The sequence below is a fragment of the Gavialis gangeticus genome, unplaced genomic scaffold, assembly GCF_001723915.1.
Source record: "Gavialis gangeticus isolate Ggan-Ray unplaced genomic scaffold, GavGan_comp1, whole genome shotgun sequence".
In the NCBI taxonomy this organism is placed as follows: domain Eukaryota; kingdom Metazoa; phylum Chordata; order Crocodylia; family Gavialidae; genus Gavialis; species Gavialis gangeticus.
The window spans coordinates 56,769,567-56,789,000 of NW_017728992.1; the positions used below are offsets into that span (position 1 = coordinate 56,769,567).

General features: G+C 39.9%; 1 protein-coding gene across 2 annotated transcripts in view; it reads left to right on the forward strand.

The window, feature by feature from the left end:
- NUP153 (nucleoporin 153) overlaps positions 1 to 19,434 on the forward strand; it is a 63,589-nt gene that overhangs the window by 24,633 nt on the left and 19,522 nt on the right. For both annotated transcript variants that reach the window (XM_019522872.1, XM_019522880.1), the window contains exons 8-15: positions 353 to 499; positions 2,588 to 2,640; positions 5,757 to 5,883; positions 9,788 to 9,934; positions 10,693 to 10,785; positions 11,014 to 11,101; positions 16,154 to 16,273; positions 17,829 to 18,461. In XM_019522872.1, the coding sequence (XP_019378417.1) occupies positions 353 to 499; positions 2,588 to 2,640; positions 5,757 to 5,883; positions 9,788 to 9,934; positions 10,693 to 10,785; positions 11,014 to 11,101; positions 16,154 to 16,273; positions 17,829 to 18,461 (1,408 nt within the window). The remainder of the gene's footprint in view (positions 1 to 352; positions 500 to 2,587; positions 2,641 to 5,756; positions 5,884 to 9,787; positions 9,935 to 10,692; positions 10,786 to 11,013; positions 11,102 to 16,153; positions 16,274 to 17,828; positions 18,462 to 19,434) is intronic.

The window sequence follows — 19,434 nt, forward strand, 5'->3', positions numbered from 1 at the left end:
TGCATTACCTGCTTATTGTATTTATCTTTCTGTTAACTGTTGTGTGTGTAGTACAAGAAAATACTATGATGATTTAAGTGAATTATTGTGCCCCTAACAGAGTAAAATTAGTTGAGGAATCTGGGTGTGTTAGGTTTAGGCAAGTCTAGACTACCCTTCTTGACTTTCTTAACTTTCCCGCGCAAGTTGAATACCTTTCTAGCACATTAAGCATTTTCACTGAATGTAGTGATTGGGTTAGGAATAGGTAACTAATTTAATTCATGCTTTTTAAATAAAAGCACTTTTAAAATAAAAATACTTCCTACCTTCAAAACCAAATTAACTGTATTGATTAATCCTGGTTCTAAAGGTGGAATCCCAACTCCCGCCGGTCCAGAAACTTGTAACACCGAAGACCGTTTCTTTGTCAATGAGCCGGTCCCAGTATTTTAAACCATCTCTGACTCCTACTGCAGAGTCAGGCAAAGCTCGACAGAGAGTAGACATAAAGCACAAAGTAAGTATGCTTTCTGGTTCGTGTTTGCACAGCTTACCGTTGGAATGTCTATAAATATTATCATAGTATGTTATACCTACACTATGTAAAGAATGCAAGGTAACACCTAGGACAGTAGCAATCTTTGTGCAAAGAACATTTCAATTTGTTTGTATTGCACTGTATTTATGAAACAGTATGTGGTTGGTAGGTTGTATACACAGTGTAGTGATATGCTATTGGCTTGGACTGTTTTTGAGCTGAAATATAAAATAATTGTGTAGTGATGTTCAGGCCTATTTATGAGCACTTCTCTGACAGCCTGGCTAGAAATTTCTGCCGATAAAATGATCCAGCACAGTTTGGATTATTTGTATATTAAATCTGCATTTAAGCTATCCCCATTTAAATTGTACATCCCAGGTGATTTCATTTGTGAGTTTCTACAAGGTAATTAGGCGTTGGTGTGTTTCATCATGGACTCACGAATAAGCTTTTGCAGTGTCCCCTCATTTGCCAAAGTTCTTGCATGAGATTTGTACTTCTACTTTGGATGATCCCATCCACGATTTAAATCTTCAGGATTTGTTTACAATAAGATCTTTGAATATCACTTCCACTTTGTTTAGGGTAGATTTAGTTGTTGCTATTTCTGTTGACCATCCTGTCTTTGTTGCCATGTTTACCTTCCTTCTTACTAAAAACTAAGGCAAAATGTTTTTGTGTTTGTTTTTAAGTTTGGGACCATAATTAGCTTATCTTTACTCTCTACCTTCCTCCTATAGGGATAACATATGTGGTATTACTAATATTTTTATAGGGGATTGGTGAGTTGATGTCTGTTTCAAAATCAGAAAACTTGGGTTCAAAAGAATTATTTGAAATTTGGAAAACTATTACAGTGGGCGATTTTAAGAAGCTCAATCTATCTAAATTATCCAGGAGAAGGTTAAGGGGTGACTTGTTTAGTCCATAAGTACATGCATGGTGGGAATATTTTTGATAAAGAGTTTATAATCTGGCTGACAAAGGCATTCAAGGTCCAATGCCTAGATGGTGAAGCTAGACCATTCAGATTAGAAATGAGGAGATAAATGTTGAAAAAGCTTACTTAAGTATGTGAGAGATATTCTATCACTCCATCTTAAATCAAGATGGACATTTTTCTTTAAGAGACAGATACTATAACTCTAAGTTATGAGCTTGATTTAGAATTTAGTGAAATTCTACAAGATATTTTTTGTAGGAGGGTAGACTCTAGGTCAGGAGTGGCCAACCTGCACAATACATACCACAAATGGCATAGGCAGCCTCTTTTGTGTGGCACACTGTAGATTGGGAGGGGACAAGCAAGTACTGCAATAGACAGGACAAAGCAGAGGAGCAGGTTAGGCAGGGGAAGGGCATTGGAGTAGCACTCAGGGAGGATATGAGGCTTAATTGGTGGTATGCCTGCCAGAAGGGTTGGCCCCCACTGGACAAGATAATCACACTGTTCCCTTGTGGTGCTAACATCTATGAATCTGTTAGTTTAGCTTGCACAATCTGTCTTTTGCACTGAAAGAAAATTCAGTTAAGAGTGATAGCAGTTGTGTTTTTTTCCTTTGGTAAGTGGAATGCTTAAAATGGCATGGTTCTTAATTAAAAAAAAAGTTTCACTGCGAGTGTGGCACAGATTATTGTCAATAAGTACTAGTTCTTGAATTGCGTGTGTGGTAAGTCATCACAGTTTTAGGTCAATGTAGTTTATTATATAATTTGCAGTCAAGTGTTTGTCATAATTAGTACTTATTAGATTTGGGGTACAGGCCAAGGTAGTAAAATTTGTTTAATATGAAGAATTTACTCTGTCCTAAATTTAATACGCAAGAGGAATAGATGGCTGTTAATGTATTCTACTTTAATTGAAGTTAATATACTAGTGAATTAACTCCTGTGTCTAAATGGATACAGTGACATGGAATTCTAGTTATTATAGTGACTACTACAAATAGAAGAAGCAGGATTAACATAAGATTTCCAACAAAGCAATTCAGCTTTGTTTTTAAAATAATTTCTCCGTATTCGCAATTAACTAAAATCTCAAATTTGATTATCTTTTATTTGCAGGGAATGAGGGAGAAAAATCTAGCTATAGAACTGCGAACAGAACCACCTGAAAGGTATGTCAAATCTAGAGTTATCCTAAACCACGTATTAGGATGGAGTGGTGATGGATACCTTTGTGATTATTAAATGTAATCTACATGTTCAGGCTTTTGAACAGGGTATAACAAATAGTTCTTGTTCCTACAACAGGATGGACGAAGGGTTTTTTTTTTTAAGATTTGTAACCTGGGAACGAGGTGGGAAATATCTAATGTTGTGATTCAAGCTATGCATATAAATAGGAAATAAGAGAAATGATAGTTAAACTAACAGTGACAAGAGTATGAAATGGAAGAAGGATATAAAAATAAAACTATATATCAGCAAACCTTTTGGACTAGATATGTGTTCTTACCAGCAAATAAAACAGGGAAGAAGATTAATGCAATGTCACTCCTGCAGAGGGGGCTCTGTGGCTTCTGAAGTTCAGTTCTTTTCCCTTGTGCAGTTTTCTAGCTGGCTAAACAAGATTTCAGGAATTACCAGAACTGTTTTAGCAATTCTGTCCGTACATATTTTTTAACAGGATTAGATGATGCAGAAATAAACCATTTCACAATTGAATTATTTTTCCTCATTTATCTCAATGTTCTGTAGATTACAGCCCCATTTTTCCTAATTGGCTGAGACCTAAAACCTTGGTCTAACATAACCCAAGGTAACACTCTACTTCCCAGAACTTAAAATTAAAACCCCAATGCAATAGACTGTCATTTCACTTGTCCTGCAGTGCCTCACCTTCTCCTCTTTCACGATACTGAAGAATGTATAAACTCAACAGCCAGATGCTATATTAGTTGCTTGTAGGCATGATGCTTATGGTATAAGATAGTACATCTTTGCAAGACATTTTTCTGCATGTAAGTCAGTATCATTTTTTTAGTTGTGTTTTTTGTGGAAAAGGACATGACTTCTCAGACAAAACACAAACCTCTTTAGGTGATACTTTTCTGCCTGTCTGCATACTGGACAAATTGCAGCTTTGTTTCTGTAGACTGAAGGCTCTTGTACAGTCTGATGTGACCATGAGCATCATCTAGCCAGTTCATCTTGAAAAGCAAAAGCTTTGTGCTTACAACATTTTCATGTAGAATTATTGGGTCCACAATAGCCTCTCCTGAAAAAGGGTTTTGAGATATTTCTAGGGTTTTACCACAGCATGTTAGTGTAGCCATCATTAAATACAGGCAGTCCTCAAATTACAGCGTTTCGAGCTACAACATTTTGCACTTACAGTATTTATAAGTTGACACCCTACTTCAGCTTTATGACATCAGTTTCAACTCTACAACACTTGATCCAATGCAACACTACGCCAATGAACAAGTTTGTTGCATTGCTCATCTCCTGAAGAACATCTGTCCAAACTTCCTTGGACACTTGCTTTAAGAAAGCAGACAAGACTCCAGAAAAACGTGCAGCCAGGACTCCTGAGAAGACTCCAGCCAACAACCCTTCAAAAAGTCCAACCAAGAGCCTTTCAAAATTCCAGCAGTCACCACAAAGAAGTCCTTCCAAATCAATATGATTGCTATATACAATATAAATACATTAAAGTAGCTATATTACTCCTTTATAATTGATCGAGCACAAAATTCTGGGGTATTTTTAGTGAAAATAGGGTTTCGGGCCTTGGTTCTGGAACCAATCCCCCATTTATAACATTGTTTCTTATTATAAAATTGGTTCAGAGTTGCAATGTTTTGACCTGAGATGCGGTTTTCAGGAACCAGTTGTGTCGTGAATCTGAGGACTGCCTGCGCAATGTTACTCTGAGTTTGCCTTGGCTCTCTGCTTAGATTCCTTTCTTTTGCAAAGGACCTGCTTAAGGGAAATTCCAGGAATTGAAGATGAAATTGAATTGGCAATACAGATGGTGCTTTCTAAAGCAGGGTGCACAAAACTTTGTAGTTTCTGGACTGTGGTTCTTGGATTTAATCCACTGCAACTGGTAAATCTCTTATTTGGTTGGCCCACCACAAATTTCCTAGCTCTTAACTCTAGAAAAGAACTTCTAGATTTCAGTCTTTCCCACAGGGATAGAAGTGTGATTCTGCATAAACAATTCATAGGTGTATATAAAAAAGGGGGCTATGTATTTTGCATGTAGGTGCACACCTTCTTTCTTCAGAAATCTGGGTTGGGCTCTGCTGTATTATACTAGAGTATCTCAGAAGCATAAACCTATCCTGTGCCTTCAGTCTCATGGGGAACTTGACCTAGTGCCTAGATTTAAGTATATATGAAAGCTTCTGTTTCAACAGTCATGTGTTTGGCCAGGAGAGGAGCTTCTATATATAAGTCTATTCGTTGGGTATTTGGGTGTTGTACCCATTTCTTCTTTCTCTGATGAGGGTCGTGCTTAATCACATTCCCTACTTCATTCATTTTGTCTGCTGGCTTTTCTCTTTTACACTTGGGTTAGGAAGTCTTACTTTTTGCTGTTCTGCCCAAGCTTTTGGCAGAAAAAGGAAAAGTGCTGATTTGTATAAGGGGTTTATCAGTCGGTGTAATGAAAAGAACTCTGGAATGCAGACCAGCAAATGCTGCCTTTGTTCAGCTGAAAGCCCTGTGAAAGAAGTAACTGCTTCTAAGGCTTCTGTTAAGCTGCACAAGCTGGAGTTTCTGCCTTGAAGAGCTGTGGACAGCCATCTGGACCTCCTTGAATCCCTTTCTCTTTCACGAAGGCTTTATGTGGCAGTGTTAGGACATAGGACCTTCCTCTTGTCCCTCGCCAAAGGTTCACTGCTGAAGTAAAGACCAACTTGAGTGGCTGTATTGAAGGTCACATTAGGGATGTAGGAAAATAGTTACTTAATAGTTACTTAATAGTTACTGTTTTCTGTCTTTTGGCTCAGACTTAAGTTTGTGTTGAGCATGGGGACAGTCTACTTAAATGAACTTGTTTTCAACTTTTCTTGTAACTGTTTGTGTTTAGAAGAATTCTTATTCCTTGGGAAATCTAGTTGAACAGCATCAGACAACTTGCACAGAGCTTTGCGTTTCACTTTGTTCATTAACACTAGACATTTTTCTCTGCAAGGGGAACAGATCCAGTAAATAGCAGAGCTTGATGCAAGTAGGTAATAAAAAGCTTGCTCTGATCATACATTGTTTGTCTCTGTGCCAGCAATTCTACATACCCCAAATTCAGTAGTCCTGCCTCTAATGGACTGTCTTCAGGAGGAGGCGGCGGCGGTGGCAAAATGAGAAGAGAAAGAGGCCTACATTATATATCGAAACCTGGACAAGAACAGGTTGGTGAATTTACTCCAGTTGTGCTACTGCATCACAAATATATGTATACTTGGCTCATTACAGGCTCCAGATAGAATTAATGGTTACAAAACAGTCAGCTTTTTGAACTACATAGACTGGAATGGTTTAAAACCCCCTCTGTGCACCTTCATTTTGGGAGCACAGTTTGATGGGGGGGTGCGTTTTTCACAGGTGCTTAGTTACTCCACTGTCCCATTGAGCTGAATTTAGTAGAAGTTGCAGGTGATCCTTGCTTCTGAATAGGAGGCCTATATTTCTCAAGTTAGGGTATCAGTTCTTACACCCCAAAAATATAGACTACTTTTGGAAATTTTGGACATATTTGGGGATTATGACTTGTAAAGCTACTTTATTAACAGTGGAATGAATAAGTCCTCATACAAGAAAGCTGGGAAAGTAGAGTTTTCAGGTTTGTATGTATAGTAGTTGCAAAGATTTGACATGGGCAATAACTAGCAGTAAGCAAATTAAGTATTCTTTAAATTAATAATATTATCCTTCTATATGGTGTAACATTGTATGGAACAAACCAAGATTTGAAAATGTAATAAAACATGACAGCAGTCTAGGTCAAAGTATTAAAAGAGTTTGTCTTTAAGGGTATAAACAGATGTGTCCCTCCACAGCTGATCTGCTTCATTGGGCAAAAGACATTGCCAGTTTTTCCACATAGTACAGAGGCCTGATCCTGTGGAACTATAGGCAGTGTTCTCTGCTAACAGAGTTGTTCCTGGGAGATTCTCTGGGGCATGTCCCTTTAAGTAGGGCAAGCCAGAGAGGTGCTCCTGGGGCTTGTGGGGGAAAGAGGCAAGCCCAGCCAGACAACACGGACCACCTGTGCTGAGGGAGGGAGGGAGCACCTCTGAACAAGCGGCTAATTGCTTAATTGATTAATCTTTCAGCCACTGGCTCTTTCCCTCTTAGGCTATGAGTACTAGTCCCCCTTGCCCCTTCCCCTTCTCACTCCTCCCTCCTGCCTGCCTTGCTGCCTTCCAATTCCTGCTGGGGCACCATGAGGCTTCCTACCCCACCTTCCCTGCCAGACTGTGCCTGCCCGAAGCTAAAGGATAACTGGTAAGTTAACCAGTTATCACTGTGCTTATCAGTTAAATGATTAACTGTTTAACCTTTCACATCCTTATTCAACCCCTGGGATCACCTACCCCAGGCAGGTGGGAAGAGCATGGACAGCTCTATCCTGCTGTAAACTTAACGTACATCTCCTGAAATAATGGCACAAATTGATACCACTTGTGGCATGAGAAGGGGACAGGATGTCCCTTTTTGCTTGGCCTTTGTGCTACCATAGTAATATTTTTGGTGGCACAAAGGCTATAGCTGCTTCCACCCTGGATATTATTCACATATTTCCAGTGTAGTAGTTCTCAGCCTTTTTACATTCAAAGCACCCCTTGGAAAATGCTGGGTCTTAGCTTTCACTGACTTTTTCTACAGTCAGAATTAAATAAGTAGTAGAGCAATTTTGTTGCAAAAAACGTCAAAAGACCACAATAGGTCAAAGTGTTTGACACTGGGTTCCTATTTGAAATCTCAGGCAAGGTCCTTTGGGTGGATGATTAGACCAACTCAGTAGTTGGAAAACAGTTCTTAGCAAGCTTTTGGGTGCAGTCACCCTTTGTCAGGCATAGGGAATCTCTGCTGGTCTGAGACTCCAAGGAATGATAGGAGCTAAAAGTGTGGAAGGATGTCAGTGAAAATGTAAATAGAGATAAGCAAGACAAAAGGAAAAGCAGGGAAGAGAGTAGGGGGAAGAAAGTCATTTATCTTGTGAATCATACTAAAGCACTCTGGTTGAGAATCACTGCTTTTGTGGGGGAGGGTAGGCAAACCCAGGCAAAGGTACCAGTGTGGCACATAAAGGCATTTTCCTTGGCACGCAAGTCTCAGGGTAGATGGTGGGGAAAGGGCTAGGGCTGCACTGCCACAACAAGGATTGGGCCCCTTGCAACTCCCTTGTCATCTGCCCCTGGCAAGTCAACATCCTACAGGTCAAGGTTGCGGGTGTTTTTGGCACTCTGCCCAAAGATATTGCTAACCCCTGCTGTAGTGTTTACCAAGTTCCCTTCTTAATTGAAAACATTAAGAAAAAAAAATTAAAAAAAACAAACAAACCCATAAGTGGTGTGCATGGACAGAGAAGATCATATTTGTGAGGGTTGGTGACAAATATGTGCTTTCCAAAGTATGGGCTCCTTATTCAATTGTTTTCTTACGTATAGTGTTATGAGTTCTTAGACTATTCTATTGGTTGTACTGATTGAAAGAAAACCAACATAAATACAGGAGATCTTGCAGAATATTGCTGTAGCATAAATAAAAGATCTAGCTGAATGTGAGGCTCATTGATTTTTTTTTTTCTTAATTTTGATTATCACATGAATAAAAGTAGACATTGGGAGAGGGCAAAAAAGTTATGCCTTAATTTACTTACGCTTAATGGCTTCTACCCATAGCAGAGGGCTATACTATCAGTTGTCAGTACAGTAAGTCTTTAGAATAGCCAGTGTAGTTTCAGCAGCTAATTCCAATAAAGAATAATAAATATATTTTGCTTAGGTTTCTGTAGCTTCAGCGTTTTTTACATAATTGTTTTGTAGGGTTTCTTGCAGTTTATCCTAAGGGATCTTCCTATGTCCCTAAATTGGGTTTGTTTCCTTTTTTGCTTCACTAGGCCTGATTGGCTGGTGGGTATTTAAAAAAAAAAAAAAAAAAAAGTTGCATCTCCCCCCCCACCACCTTTTTTTCCCCCACCATTAAAAATATCAGACTTCAGATTTTATAGTTTTGCAACAGAACCTCTTAGCACGTGTTGCAAAACCTCCTATTTTTTATGGAAGTAGTAAGGAGATTAGCAGGGGTCCTGGTTTTCTGTTTAAAAATCATAAAAGCTCTGATGACCCTTGCAAGTTCTCTGATTTAAAAAAAAAATTTGTATTTTTTCTGTGGGCGGGACCCAGTGCACGAGGGAATGCTGCGCCACCATGGTGAGGCGCGGAAGCTGTAGCGGTGGCGGCATAGAGTTGGTACCCCTTGCTGCTGCTTGGTGGGCAGGGGGCGCCTCACTTTGGCAGCAGTGTCTGCAGTGGTGGCTCCTATCCAGAACTGGTCCAGCCCAGTTGCAGTCTGGTGCCCTGCTGTGGTGCAGAAATCTTGAGGAGGGTGTACGTGCACTTCCTGCCCCACTGCTGTGTGGCCTGTGTGCCTCTCTTTTCCCTTCTCCCCGCCCCCAATAGGTTTACCTGGAGGGAGCTGCTCTCCACCGCTGCCTGGCTTCTATGTGCGTGTGTGTGTGCACATGGTGCTCCCTGCCTCCAGTTGCCCTCCTCTTGTCCCTACAGCCCCTTGCATGCTGGAACTTGGCCAGCCTGCAAAGGGAAACCCATGGTTGCCTGTGTTTTTCTCCTTTAAAGGTAAAAATCCACATTTTTCTCTGTTAAAGGAGAAAATCCATGTTTTTCCATAATTAACAGAAAACCTGGATCCCTGGAGATCAGTAAGCAGAAGCATCCTGTCTCCAAAATTTTAATCAGTAACATTAATTACAAAAAAAAAAAAAAAAATCCAATTTTCTCTCCTTGTTTATTACTTTTGTGTGTGTGTGTGTGTGTCCTTGAGAATTAATGAAGAAAGGTGGGTTAGCAGGTTTGAGCAAATCCTTACTCTGCAGACGATTGGTGTAGCTATGAGAAGGGCCAGCAAAAAATAAATGCTCTAGTGGACTTCAGTAGGCGATTGGATAATTTTTTAATCACTCAAATGGCATTGTTTTACATTTGGTTTTGGTACTTTTAATTTTGTATAAAAATAAGGACAGATGTATTGTAGAAATAAAAGAATAACCATATAAATGTATAATTTCAGGAGGTGGAGGAGCCAGTACTTCCAAAAATATCTTTACCCATCAGTACTATGTCATTGCCTCAGTTCAGCTTTGGTTCCCTTGCTGCTGCTGCTACTACTACTGTCTCATCATCATCAATCACTCCGACACAACCAGTGATTAACAAGGTAACTTTTTGGACAGCATATCTCCGTAATACTGTACAGGATTAACATGTTTACCTTGCTACAAATCAAATATTTTTTGAGCATCTTTGCAACGAATTATATTAATTAATTAAGTGAATTAAGGCCATCACATTCTGATTTAGAATGAGGTTATAGGATGATTTTTAATCTACTTTCACAAAGTTTTAGGTGGAGATAGTTAGTGGACAAGGCAGCTGTAAAGTTCCTGGTAATTTTGTTATGGTAACGGTAAGCTGAGTTACTTCACAATTTAGAAGTAGTGTAAAGAGTGATAGAAGTACTAATAGGCAGGAATTGTCATCACCATACTTGGTTTATCAGTACAATAAAGTAAACATGAAAAATGCATCAAGTCATTCTCATATTTGTCTACAGTTTAAAGAAACACAGATTTCCATTTCTAATGGAGGTGCCAGGAGCAGCTGCTTGGTTAAAATTTTGTTTAGGTATCTTTTATTATATTTGCATATCTTTAATTGTACTTAGACTTGACTTAACCATTATCTTAAATTAGAATTTCCTGGGTTTATAATACTTGGCTTTAGAGGTAATTACAACATCTGGAGAATATTCACCCAGCAATTACTTAAATTCTCTCAAATTTAATTCCGTGTACTTGTGTACATTTCAAAATCAGATTTTCTAAATTCACTGCAGAATTTTGTTTCCTAACTTTCAATAGTTTTTGTTCCAGCACTTTTCTTTTAAATTCAGTCTTGATTCTTTTAAAAACTTAGGTGCCGCCAGCAAGTAATGCTAGCAGCCCCGTGTTCAGATTTTCATCTCCAATTGTAAAATCTACTGAGGCAGAAGTGCTACCTCCGTTGTCTGTAAGTAACAATGCATAGAGAAGCTCAGTTCTTTTCAAAGGTCTTCCTGTCATTTTTGTAAAATATTTCAGAACAAGTGGCAGTAATGGCAAAGTAAACATAAGTTTTAGTATTCATGTTGTATGCCAGCAAGTTGAAACTTGGATTTCAGGCTTGTCTTTGTATGTTAAATCAGATTAAAGTTTCTTCCGTTGGGAATTTAAAAAATATCTCTTCCTCCTTCTTCAGATTGGGTTTACATTTAGTGTTCCTGTTGTGAAATCAACAGAGCCTTCTGGATCCAGTGATAGTCCAATGCCACATCTGTTTAGCCCAGGTAACTAAAAATTTAGCACATCAGCTCCCAAAAAATTTCTTTGGCTTTAGATCTGTTTTGTTGGTGTATGAAAATGGATATCCTTTCAACCAGATGTTGCATCTGGATGAATTTCTAGAGCATTCTGCTCCCCTTCCAGTCTTTCACCTTATCTTGCATTCAAGTACAAGTGGGGCTGGGGTGGGGGCAGAGGTGGTGGCAGGGAAGGCAAGTGATGTGGGGGCAGGGACTAGGGCACGTAGGCAGAGGAGGAAGCCATGACTCCTGTGCTACCTACTCCCTCCACCAATATTTGCCCTGCTGCAGTTTTGGAGAGGGACAAATTTAAAACAACCCTCCAATAATTGCATTCTGTACATGCAGAATTGTAACATTTATAAGTTTTCTGTGCATGGAATCTAATGGGAGGCTCTTCATAATTTTGAAGTCAACTTGGATTCAGGTAAACATAGTAGTAATTCCCAACTAAAGCCTTCATTTTGATGTACAGATACGTTTTCAACTACATAGCCAAAATTGTCTTACTGTAGTATGCTTCTTGGAAAATGTCACTGAAGTATTATACTTGCAAATACTGCGGAAGCTCCCACATAGTAGAGCAAGCTTTGATTCATATACTAATACTGAAAGGATAGGTTAAAGGGAAACTTTAAACTTCAATTTTGCAGTGCTTGGAGGTTTTACATATTGCTAGTACAAGAGTGTCTAATTGCTGTAATGAAATATTACAAAAAAATTCCTTCAAGTTTTTACTTTCTACCCTTGACGTTATTTTCTTGTTTGTTCACTATCCATCTTGCTTCACAAAGCAGCATGATTTTAAAAGATGGGGAAAATGTAGTTGTAAAACCAGAAAAAAGCAGAAAGATTTAGAGGCCTAAAACTACTTAGTTTTGACTCTCACTAATTATATTTAAAAGTACAGTTGTTTGCTTAAGATTAGGTTTTTCAAATTCAGGTCTGCTTGCTTGCTTATTTGATTTCTGTACCACCCTTCCTCACCAAAGTTATGGCCAGCTTATAGGAAAAGGATAGAATAACTTAGAAAGCAGGAGTGACAAGAGAACAAAGCAACTTTAATAGGGAACTAGAATAACAAGGTATAAAGAGAGCCCCTCAGCTTAGCTTTCTATGCTAAACACTTGCCCAAATAGGATTGTTTTGCAGCACTTCCAAAAAATGTATAGGCCCAGACTCTAATAGGGCTTTGCGGGGGGAGTTCCAGGCCTGAAGAGCAACTGCTGGGAACAACCTTCTATGCATTTTTGCCAAACAGACATGGCTTACTGATGGTACTAGTGCTTGTAGAAGGTTGCCGTTGGTTGCAGTGATGCATAAGGAGAAGGTAGTCCCTTAGGTATATAGAGCCCATATTGTTTAGGGCCTTACAAGTCAAAAACAGCACCCTGAATTGTGCCTGGAAAGGTAATGGATGCTCACGTAAACTCTGAAGCACTTGAGTTATATGCCTACCCCCATCAGAAGACAGGCCACTATATTTTGCATCAGCTACAGCTTCCTGATTGTTTTCAAGGGCAGCCCTGCATCGAGCACGTTGCAGTACTCAAATCTTGGGGTTACAAAGGCAGGGATGATGGTGGCCAGATGTGAATTTGAAAGAAAGGGTCACAGCCTTCTCACCAGATGGAGTCTGTGAAAGGTGTTCCTAGCCACTGCTGCCACCTAGAGATCCAAGTGTGGCAGAGTACATAGTACTTGCACACTATAGGACTTACAAAACCTTTCCTGTGTAGTGATTTAGTACAGGAAAGTCTTACTGTTGACACATTTCCCTTCTGAATCTTAGCAGATGTACATATGTTTCTGGGATAACTACTCAGATCACTTGTTCTAAACTTTGTTTATTGGAACTTCATGTTTGTGCCACAAACAGGAGTTGTTTAGTAATATCTTGTATCGGACTGGGGCTCTGTTCCTCTTAAGAATGAAGCAGCCCAGCGAGGGAGCAGTGCAGGCCAGGCAAGGCGCAGCAGCTGCAGTTCAGTGGCCATGGGGCAATGAGGCAATTAGCAGGCACCTGCAGGCAGCCTGGGATACTTGGCTGACCGGAGGGATGGAGAGGCCTAGGAGTATATACGCTTGAGTTGGCAAGCTAGTTTACTCCTGCAAGCCGCTGGGTAGGAGCTTCTGCCCAGGAGAGCTACCTGGGGACACTAGACAGAGTGCTATGCTACCTGTGGGAACAGTGAGGCTCAGGGAGCTCATAAGGAGCCCAGGGCTGGGAGGTATTCCAGCACAAGGAGTGAGGGAAGGTTTCCCCTCTTCGAGAGAGGGCTGCTTCCCCATTATGCTTGTTATAGCCCAGGAGCTTAGTGTTGGGGTAGGACTGTAGGAGCATGCATTTGCCTTGAGTCCTGCCAGGGGCAGGCTCAAGGCTCAAATGACTGTTGAGCCCAGAGAAGGGCAGAGTGTGAAGCCACAGAGCCAGACAGGGGCCCGGTGCCCGAGAAGGGTGCAGCCAGATGGGCCTGGGGCCCAGTTCCCAGAAAGGTCAAACCAGAGAGAGTGCCTTAAAGCCAGGTCCAATACAGTGGGCCTGAGCTAGAAGGCCTATCTAGAATAAAGGGGCAGAAGCCAAGGAGGCCAAAGCCCCAACAAGAGAACAACAGTACAGAACAGCCATGAAGTTTAGGACATGGTATAGGGGAGGAATTGAGCCATGCAATTAACCCTTAAGCCTGTAGGTGACCTGGTCTAGAGAGGCCCAGTGAGGGGCCTGGGAGCAGTGCAGTAGAGGCTAGTAAGGTGCCAGGGAACCCCAGTGGGGGGATTCATCTAGACTGGGGCCCATGCAAGGGCCTGTAGGCAGCCTCCCTAATGATGATGATGATAATGATGATGATTATTATTATGATAATCATAATATTCCATCAAGGTGTGGTGGGTGAGAAGGGAAGGCACCTTAGGGGCAGAGCAGGGCGCTGTCAGGGAGCTACCCATTTGGGGGGTGGGGGTGCATCACAGCTGCCCCTGGGACCCTGATGTGCTAGATGGACCAACTATTTATAGTTGGGAGAGAAGCTTAGTTAGACATGCTTTCAGGCTCAAAATGCCCTTCAGGTCACTGCAGGTTAGGTTCAGGTGATCCCACCCTTTGAATTATCATTGGATACTTATAATTTAGCTATTGGAACAGTCATGCTGGAATTTAGGCAAATGCAGTTTTTGTCTAGTAGTACCAAAGCAGAAAATAGTAACTTGATTACATTAAATCATGTAGCATTTCTTTAAAAGTGAGTAGATTAGAAGAATTCGGGATGCACTTTATTAGATCAGTCCATAGAAGTGTTTATGGACAATCGGCACGGAAAGCCTTACTTCACATGCAGTGGTAGTATGACAGATTGTTCTGATAAATTTGAGGGCTTGAAAGGCAGTTTTGCTTTGCTTCTTCTGACAATCCTTTCCCATTCCTGCTCAGTTGTAGCCCCAAGTGATTTTGTTTTCAGTAATACATTTTCTTTCTAATGCAAAAATGGGTGATACTGCCATTGCACATAACAAGGGCTGGGTGAAAAAAAATCCATCCTACAAGAAATTGTATTTAATATAATAAATAATTGGATTTAATAGCAGCCTTCAACTACCTGAAGTGTGGTTCCAAAGAGGATGGAGCTAGACTGTTCTCAGTGGTGGCAGATAAGAAAACAAGGAGTAATAGTCTCAAGTTGCAGCAAGGGAAGTTTAGGTTAGATATTGGAAGGAACTCTCTCAGAAGGAGGGTAGTTAAGCACTGGAACAGGCTACTTAGGTTGTAGAATCTCCATCCGTGGAGGTTTTTAAGGCCTGGCTAGACAAAGCTTTGGCTGGGATAATCTAGCTGGGGATGGCCCTGCTTTGAGCAGGGGGTTGGACTAGCTGTCCTTCTGAGGACCTTTCCAACCCAAATTTTCTATGATTCCGTGAACTGCGTACTTCAGCAGCACTTTGTCTTCAGTTCCAATTGGGAAGAAAAATTAGGTGGAAATATTGAGAATTTGGTTAGAGCAAAAAGTTGTGAAAATAGTTGATTCAGAAATGGCAAGAAGTTATCTTGCAGTATTTTGAATCAAAATTCAATATTGTGTAACCTCCCCAAATGGTTTATTTCAGGGTAGTTGAAAATATTTCAGTGCCATCCCCTTGTAATGGTGCCTACGTTGGCTTGTAGCTTGGACATCCTATGTTCCCATTCTCCTGTCAGTCCTTTGGCCAAAATAAAATTTTCATGTTTCATGCAGCCCAACATAATGTACTGATTCATGGAAGGAAGAGTTTGTTCCATATAGAAAACAGGGAATAGGAACATGAGGCAACAGGACAACTGAGGATGATGTTGAGCCAACTCAAAACAAAATGTTTGGGTTTATTTCAACAAATTGAAATACTCTGATTTATACTGAACCAATCTCAGTTCAAATTTTATTTTTTTTAATGGACATTTGAAACTCTTCAACAAAATATTTTCCTAGGGGAAGTTTTTTGTTTTTATTTGTTTTTTAAAATGAAATCATTTGTGTCCAAAAAGCCCAAACATTTTTATATGTATTTTTAGATAGCTTTTTTCTATACACAACCAGGTGAGAAAAAAAATCTATTCTACAAGAAATTGTATTTAATATAATGAATTAATATGGACAAGCACCTAGCTCTTTCCTGCCTAGGACAGGGGGTTGGACTTGATGACCTACTGAGGTCCCTTCCGACCCTAACATCTATGAATCTATAGCTTTCTTCATAGCTGTCTCGGTATGAATTTTATTTTGACAGTTGAGTTTAAAATGCGGAATTTGCTTGAAGTTAAAAAGCAATTTTGAAACTAAATAAAATGTTGATTATACCTCTGTGATGTTTATGGTAACACACATTTCTATCTTTTTGTGAACATAACATTTTAGAATCAGATATTAGAAAGTAGAAGGACCATATCTGTAGCTTTGAGAGGTCTGGGAGGAGATCTTTGGTTTCAGCAAATATGACTTTTTGTCTTCAGTATATTCAACATGTTACTCCATGAAAGTTTGTTTGGTTTCTGTTGTTGTTTTTTTTAAGGTACCACCCCTTTAAATAGCACCAGCAATAAGAAGAAAGGAAATGATGACTATGATGGCCCCTTCAAGCCTGCAAAAGTCTTGAAAGAGGGGAGTGTGCTGGATGTTTTGAAAGGCCCTGGTGAGACAATGTATTCAGTTTAAATAGACCCTGTAGAAAAACATGTATTTGGATTCAGCTTCTTGTATATGGGAACTTAAATAATTAATCTAAGATTTAAGTTTTGCTAATTTAACTTGAAAATGCATACTCTTAAATATTGACTGGCTTTCACTGCAGTCTAAGGGTTTGCATTAGCTGCACAGATAAATGTAGGGATGGACTGCAATATAAATCTACTTTCTATTGTGTGTCCCTTCATGCCAAACTAGAGACTTTTCTTGTGTAGTGGGATGCTAGTAGAACTGAGGACCAAAAAGGGTTTGTCAAAGTGAATAGTCAGTATTCCATTTCAGTTAAGTAGCAGTGTGTTAACAGTAGGTTTGTCAGGAAATTGTTTTCCTATCCTGGGAAAATGATTTAGTTTTCATAATAGAAACAAGTCAAAACCTTAATAATTTTTAAGAACCAAAAAACCCCCTGGCTTGATAAACGCATGTTAGTTTCAAGGCATTTGGGCTTATTTAGCATTCCATGTTTTTCGAAACTTTTTTTATTTCAGTGGTAGAAAAAGATGGTTTAATTTTTCAAAACAGGAGATTTGTCAAAATTTACCCTTTCTCATGTAAGGTTTTGATTAACTGACATTTATTGATGAATAAAACATCTGATCATAAAATTCCTAACCTTACTCTAGTCAAGAGGATAGCATTTTTGTGTATAGGAATGAGCTGCATGCCAGAGAATAAAATAATTTGCCTATTCAGCTTAAGGGACAGTCTCCAAAATTAATCACATGGAATTATCCCTTTTTGTGTGTATGAGAGTCTGAGGCAGGCAGGCATTTGAACAAGCCACATTGCTGGGAAATTTCAGTTTAAACAATATGCCCCTTAATTTCAAGCTTTGCCTGTATTTTTTATGGACTAAGGCAAACAGCTTCTTTCTGTATGTGAGCTGGCAATTTTTAAAATAAGGGGTTGGCTTATGGTAGTACATTTTTAGGGCAATTATGGAATGCTATAGGGTTAATTGTTCTGACCAGTGTACTTCTACTGCTTAATGTTCAACTGCCCTGGTAAGAATAGCATGTGGATAGCTGTACAAAGTACAAACTGCTGTACAGCTGCTAAAGTAAATATACATCAGCAGTGACAGTATAAACAGCTTGAGAAATGTGGTCTAATTGGATATAACTTCTTAAAATTAAAGTGTATGGTTTTCACATGGGAGGAAGCGCTGATAAGAGATAACTCCTGCACTTTGTTCACAACTATTTCCTGGCAGCAAAAGTTTCTGTATGCAGTATTTCCTTTTAACAAAGGTTCTGTGTCAGATTAAGCTGGCGTTAGTCATTTTGTTACAGCGAAACCTTGGAATTTTACCCCTTTACACAGGATACTGTGGAGCTGTCCACTGACAGGGCCTTTCATAACATACATAACTGTAACCCCCTGGTGTACTATAGGTTTAATTTAACATCTGCTTTTCATTTATAAGCTTGGTTACATGTAAGTGAGCATTAAGACTATTTCATGAACGTTCAGGCCTTATTTCTGGTTTGTTCTTTTTCTAGGATTTACTTCTCCAAAAACCCACTCTCCTGCAGCTGAGCAGCCAGTTACAACAAGCACAGTGGTTTATACAAGGCCTGCAATAAATATTATTTCTGCAGGTGCTTCAGGAGCTAAAGAGACCTCTAAGCCGACTTCATCATATTGGCAGTCTGACGCATGCAACACGTGTCTTCTACAAAACAAGACTGCAGACGACAAATGTATAACTTGTCCAGCTGAAACAGTGTCAGCGGTAGATACTACTAAACAGACTGGAACTTCACCTCTAAACAACACTGTTAAGTCAGCTGTATCCACAACAGGGACACTGGGCTTCGGAGACAAATTTAAACCAGCAGCAGGAACATGGGATTGTGATACGTGTTTAGTCCAAAATAAACCTGATGCTACCAAATGTGTGGCCTGTGAGACACCAAAGCCTGGAACAGGAGTCATGCCTGTTATGACATTGCCAGTAGTCACAGAAAATGCAGTAGCAGTGACTTCCTCTTCTAGCTGCACTGAAACAACAGTTGCTTTGGGGTTTGGAGACAAATTCAAAAAGCCGAAGGGTTCTTGGGACTGTACAGTGTGCCTTGTGTCAAATAAGGCAGAGGACAGCAAATGCGTAGCCTGTCAGTCTGAGAAGCCAGGTAAGTCATGGGGCTTTAATTTTATCTCTCCTTTCAGCTTCTGTCAATTATTTCTTTATCGTTACTAGCTAATCTTTTTGTCCAGACAGCTGTCAACTCAGTGTCCACTAAAACCGTATATCTATACTAGTGGTTTTCAACCTGTGGTCTGCAGACCCCTGGGAGTCCACAGACTAAGGGGCCCACAGAAGGTGACTATGATCAATCAGAAGTATGTGAATAACCACACTTACAATTCAAAGGGGTCTGCACTTCCATTCAAAACTTCCGTAGGGGTCTCTACTGCCATTCAAAATGTAGGGGTCCACAAATGAAAAAAGGTTGAAAACTACTGATCTGTACAGTCACTTTCTTATCCCCATGGAATACCGGGGGGAAGAGAGGTAGGCATTTAGATGCATTTAACTGTGACTTTGGGGTTGTGTTAGATGAGGCTGACTCTGGCTGCTGACTGTAAATTGATGCGAGAATGCCCAGTACTTTACCGGCAGGTTCCTCCATGAGGAACATTAGTACATTTGTGTGGGAAGCATGTGTTTGTAGTGCTGCACTTGTTTGAGGCTTGGAAAAGGAATGTTTTTACTGTAGAACTAGAGCGTCTGTTTGCAGGCAGTTCCTGTCACAGATCTAGGAGTTTTGCTTTTCCTTCTTGCATGGAATTTGGTAGCTCTGTCCCAAAGGATGCTCTTCTGTACACTCATCTTTCAACTCAGATGACAGCTTGGGTAAAACTACTATTTATTTTATAAATTGATCTCTAGGAAAATGTACTTTAATTTCCCAGGAGGAGTTTTTACATTAGTGGTTCTCTTCCAGTCCCAAAATGGAAACTTTCACGAGTTGGGGCTTAGAGGCTTTTTCCAATTTTGGAGACCTGCTGATCTCTTACTGCTCAATTGCTCTCTTGAACTGTAGTTCCAATTAGTCTTCTTTAAAAAAAAAAAAAAAAAAAAAAAAAAGGAAAAAATTAAAA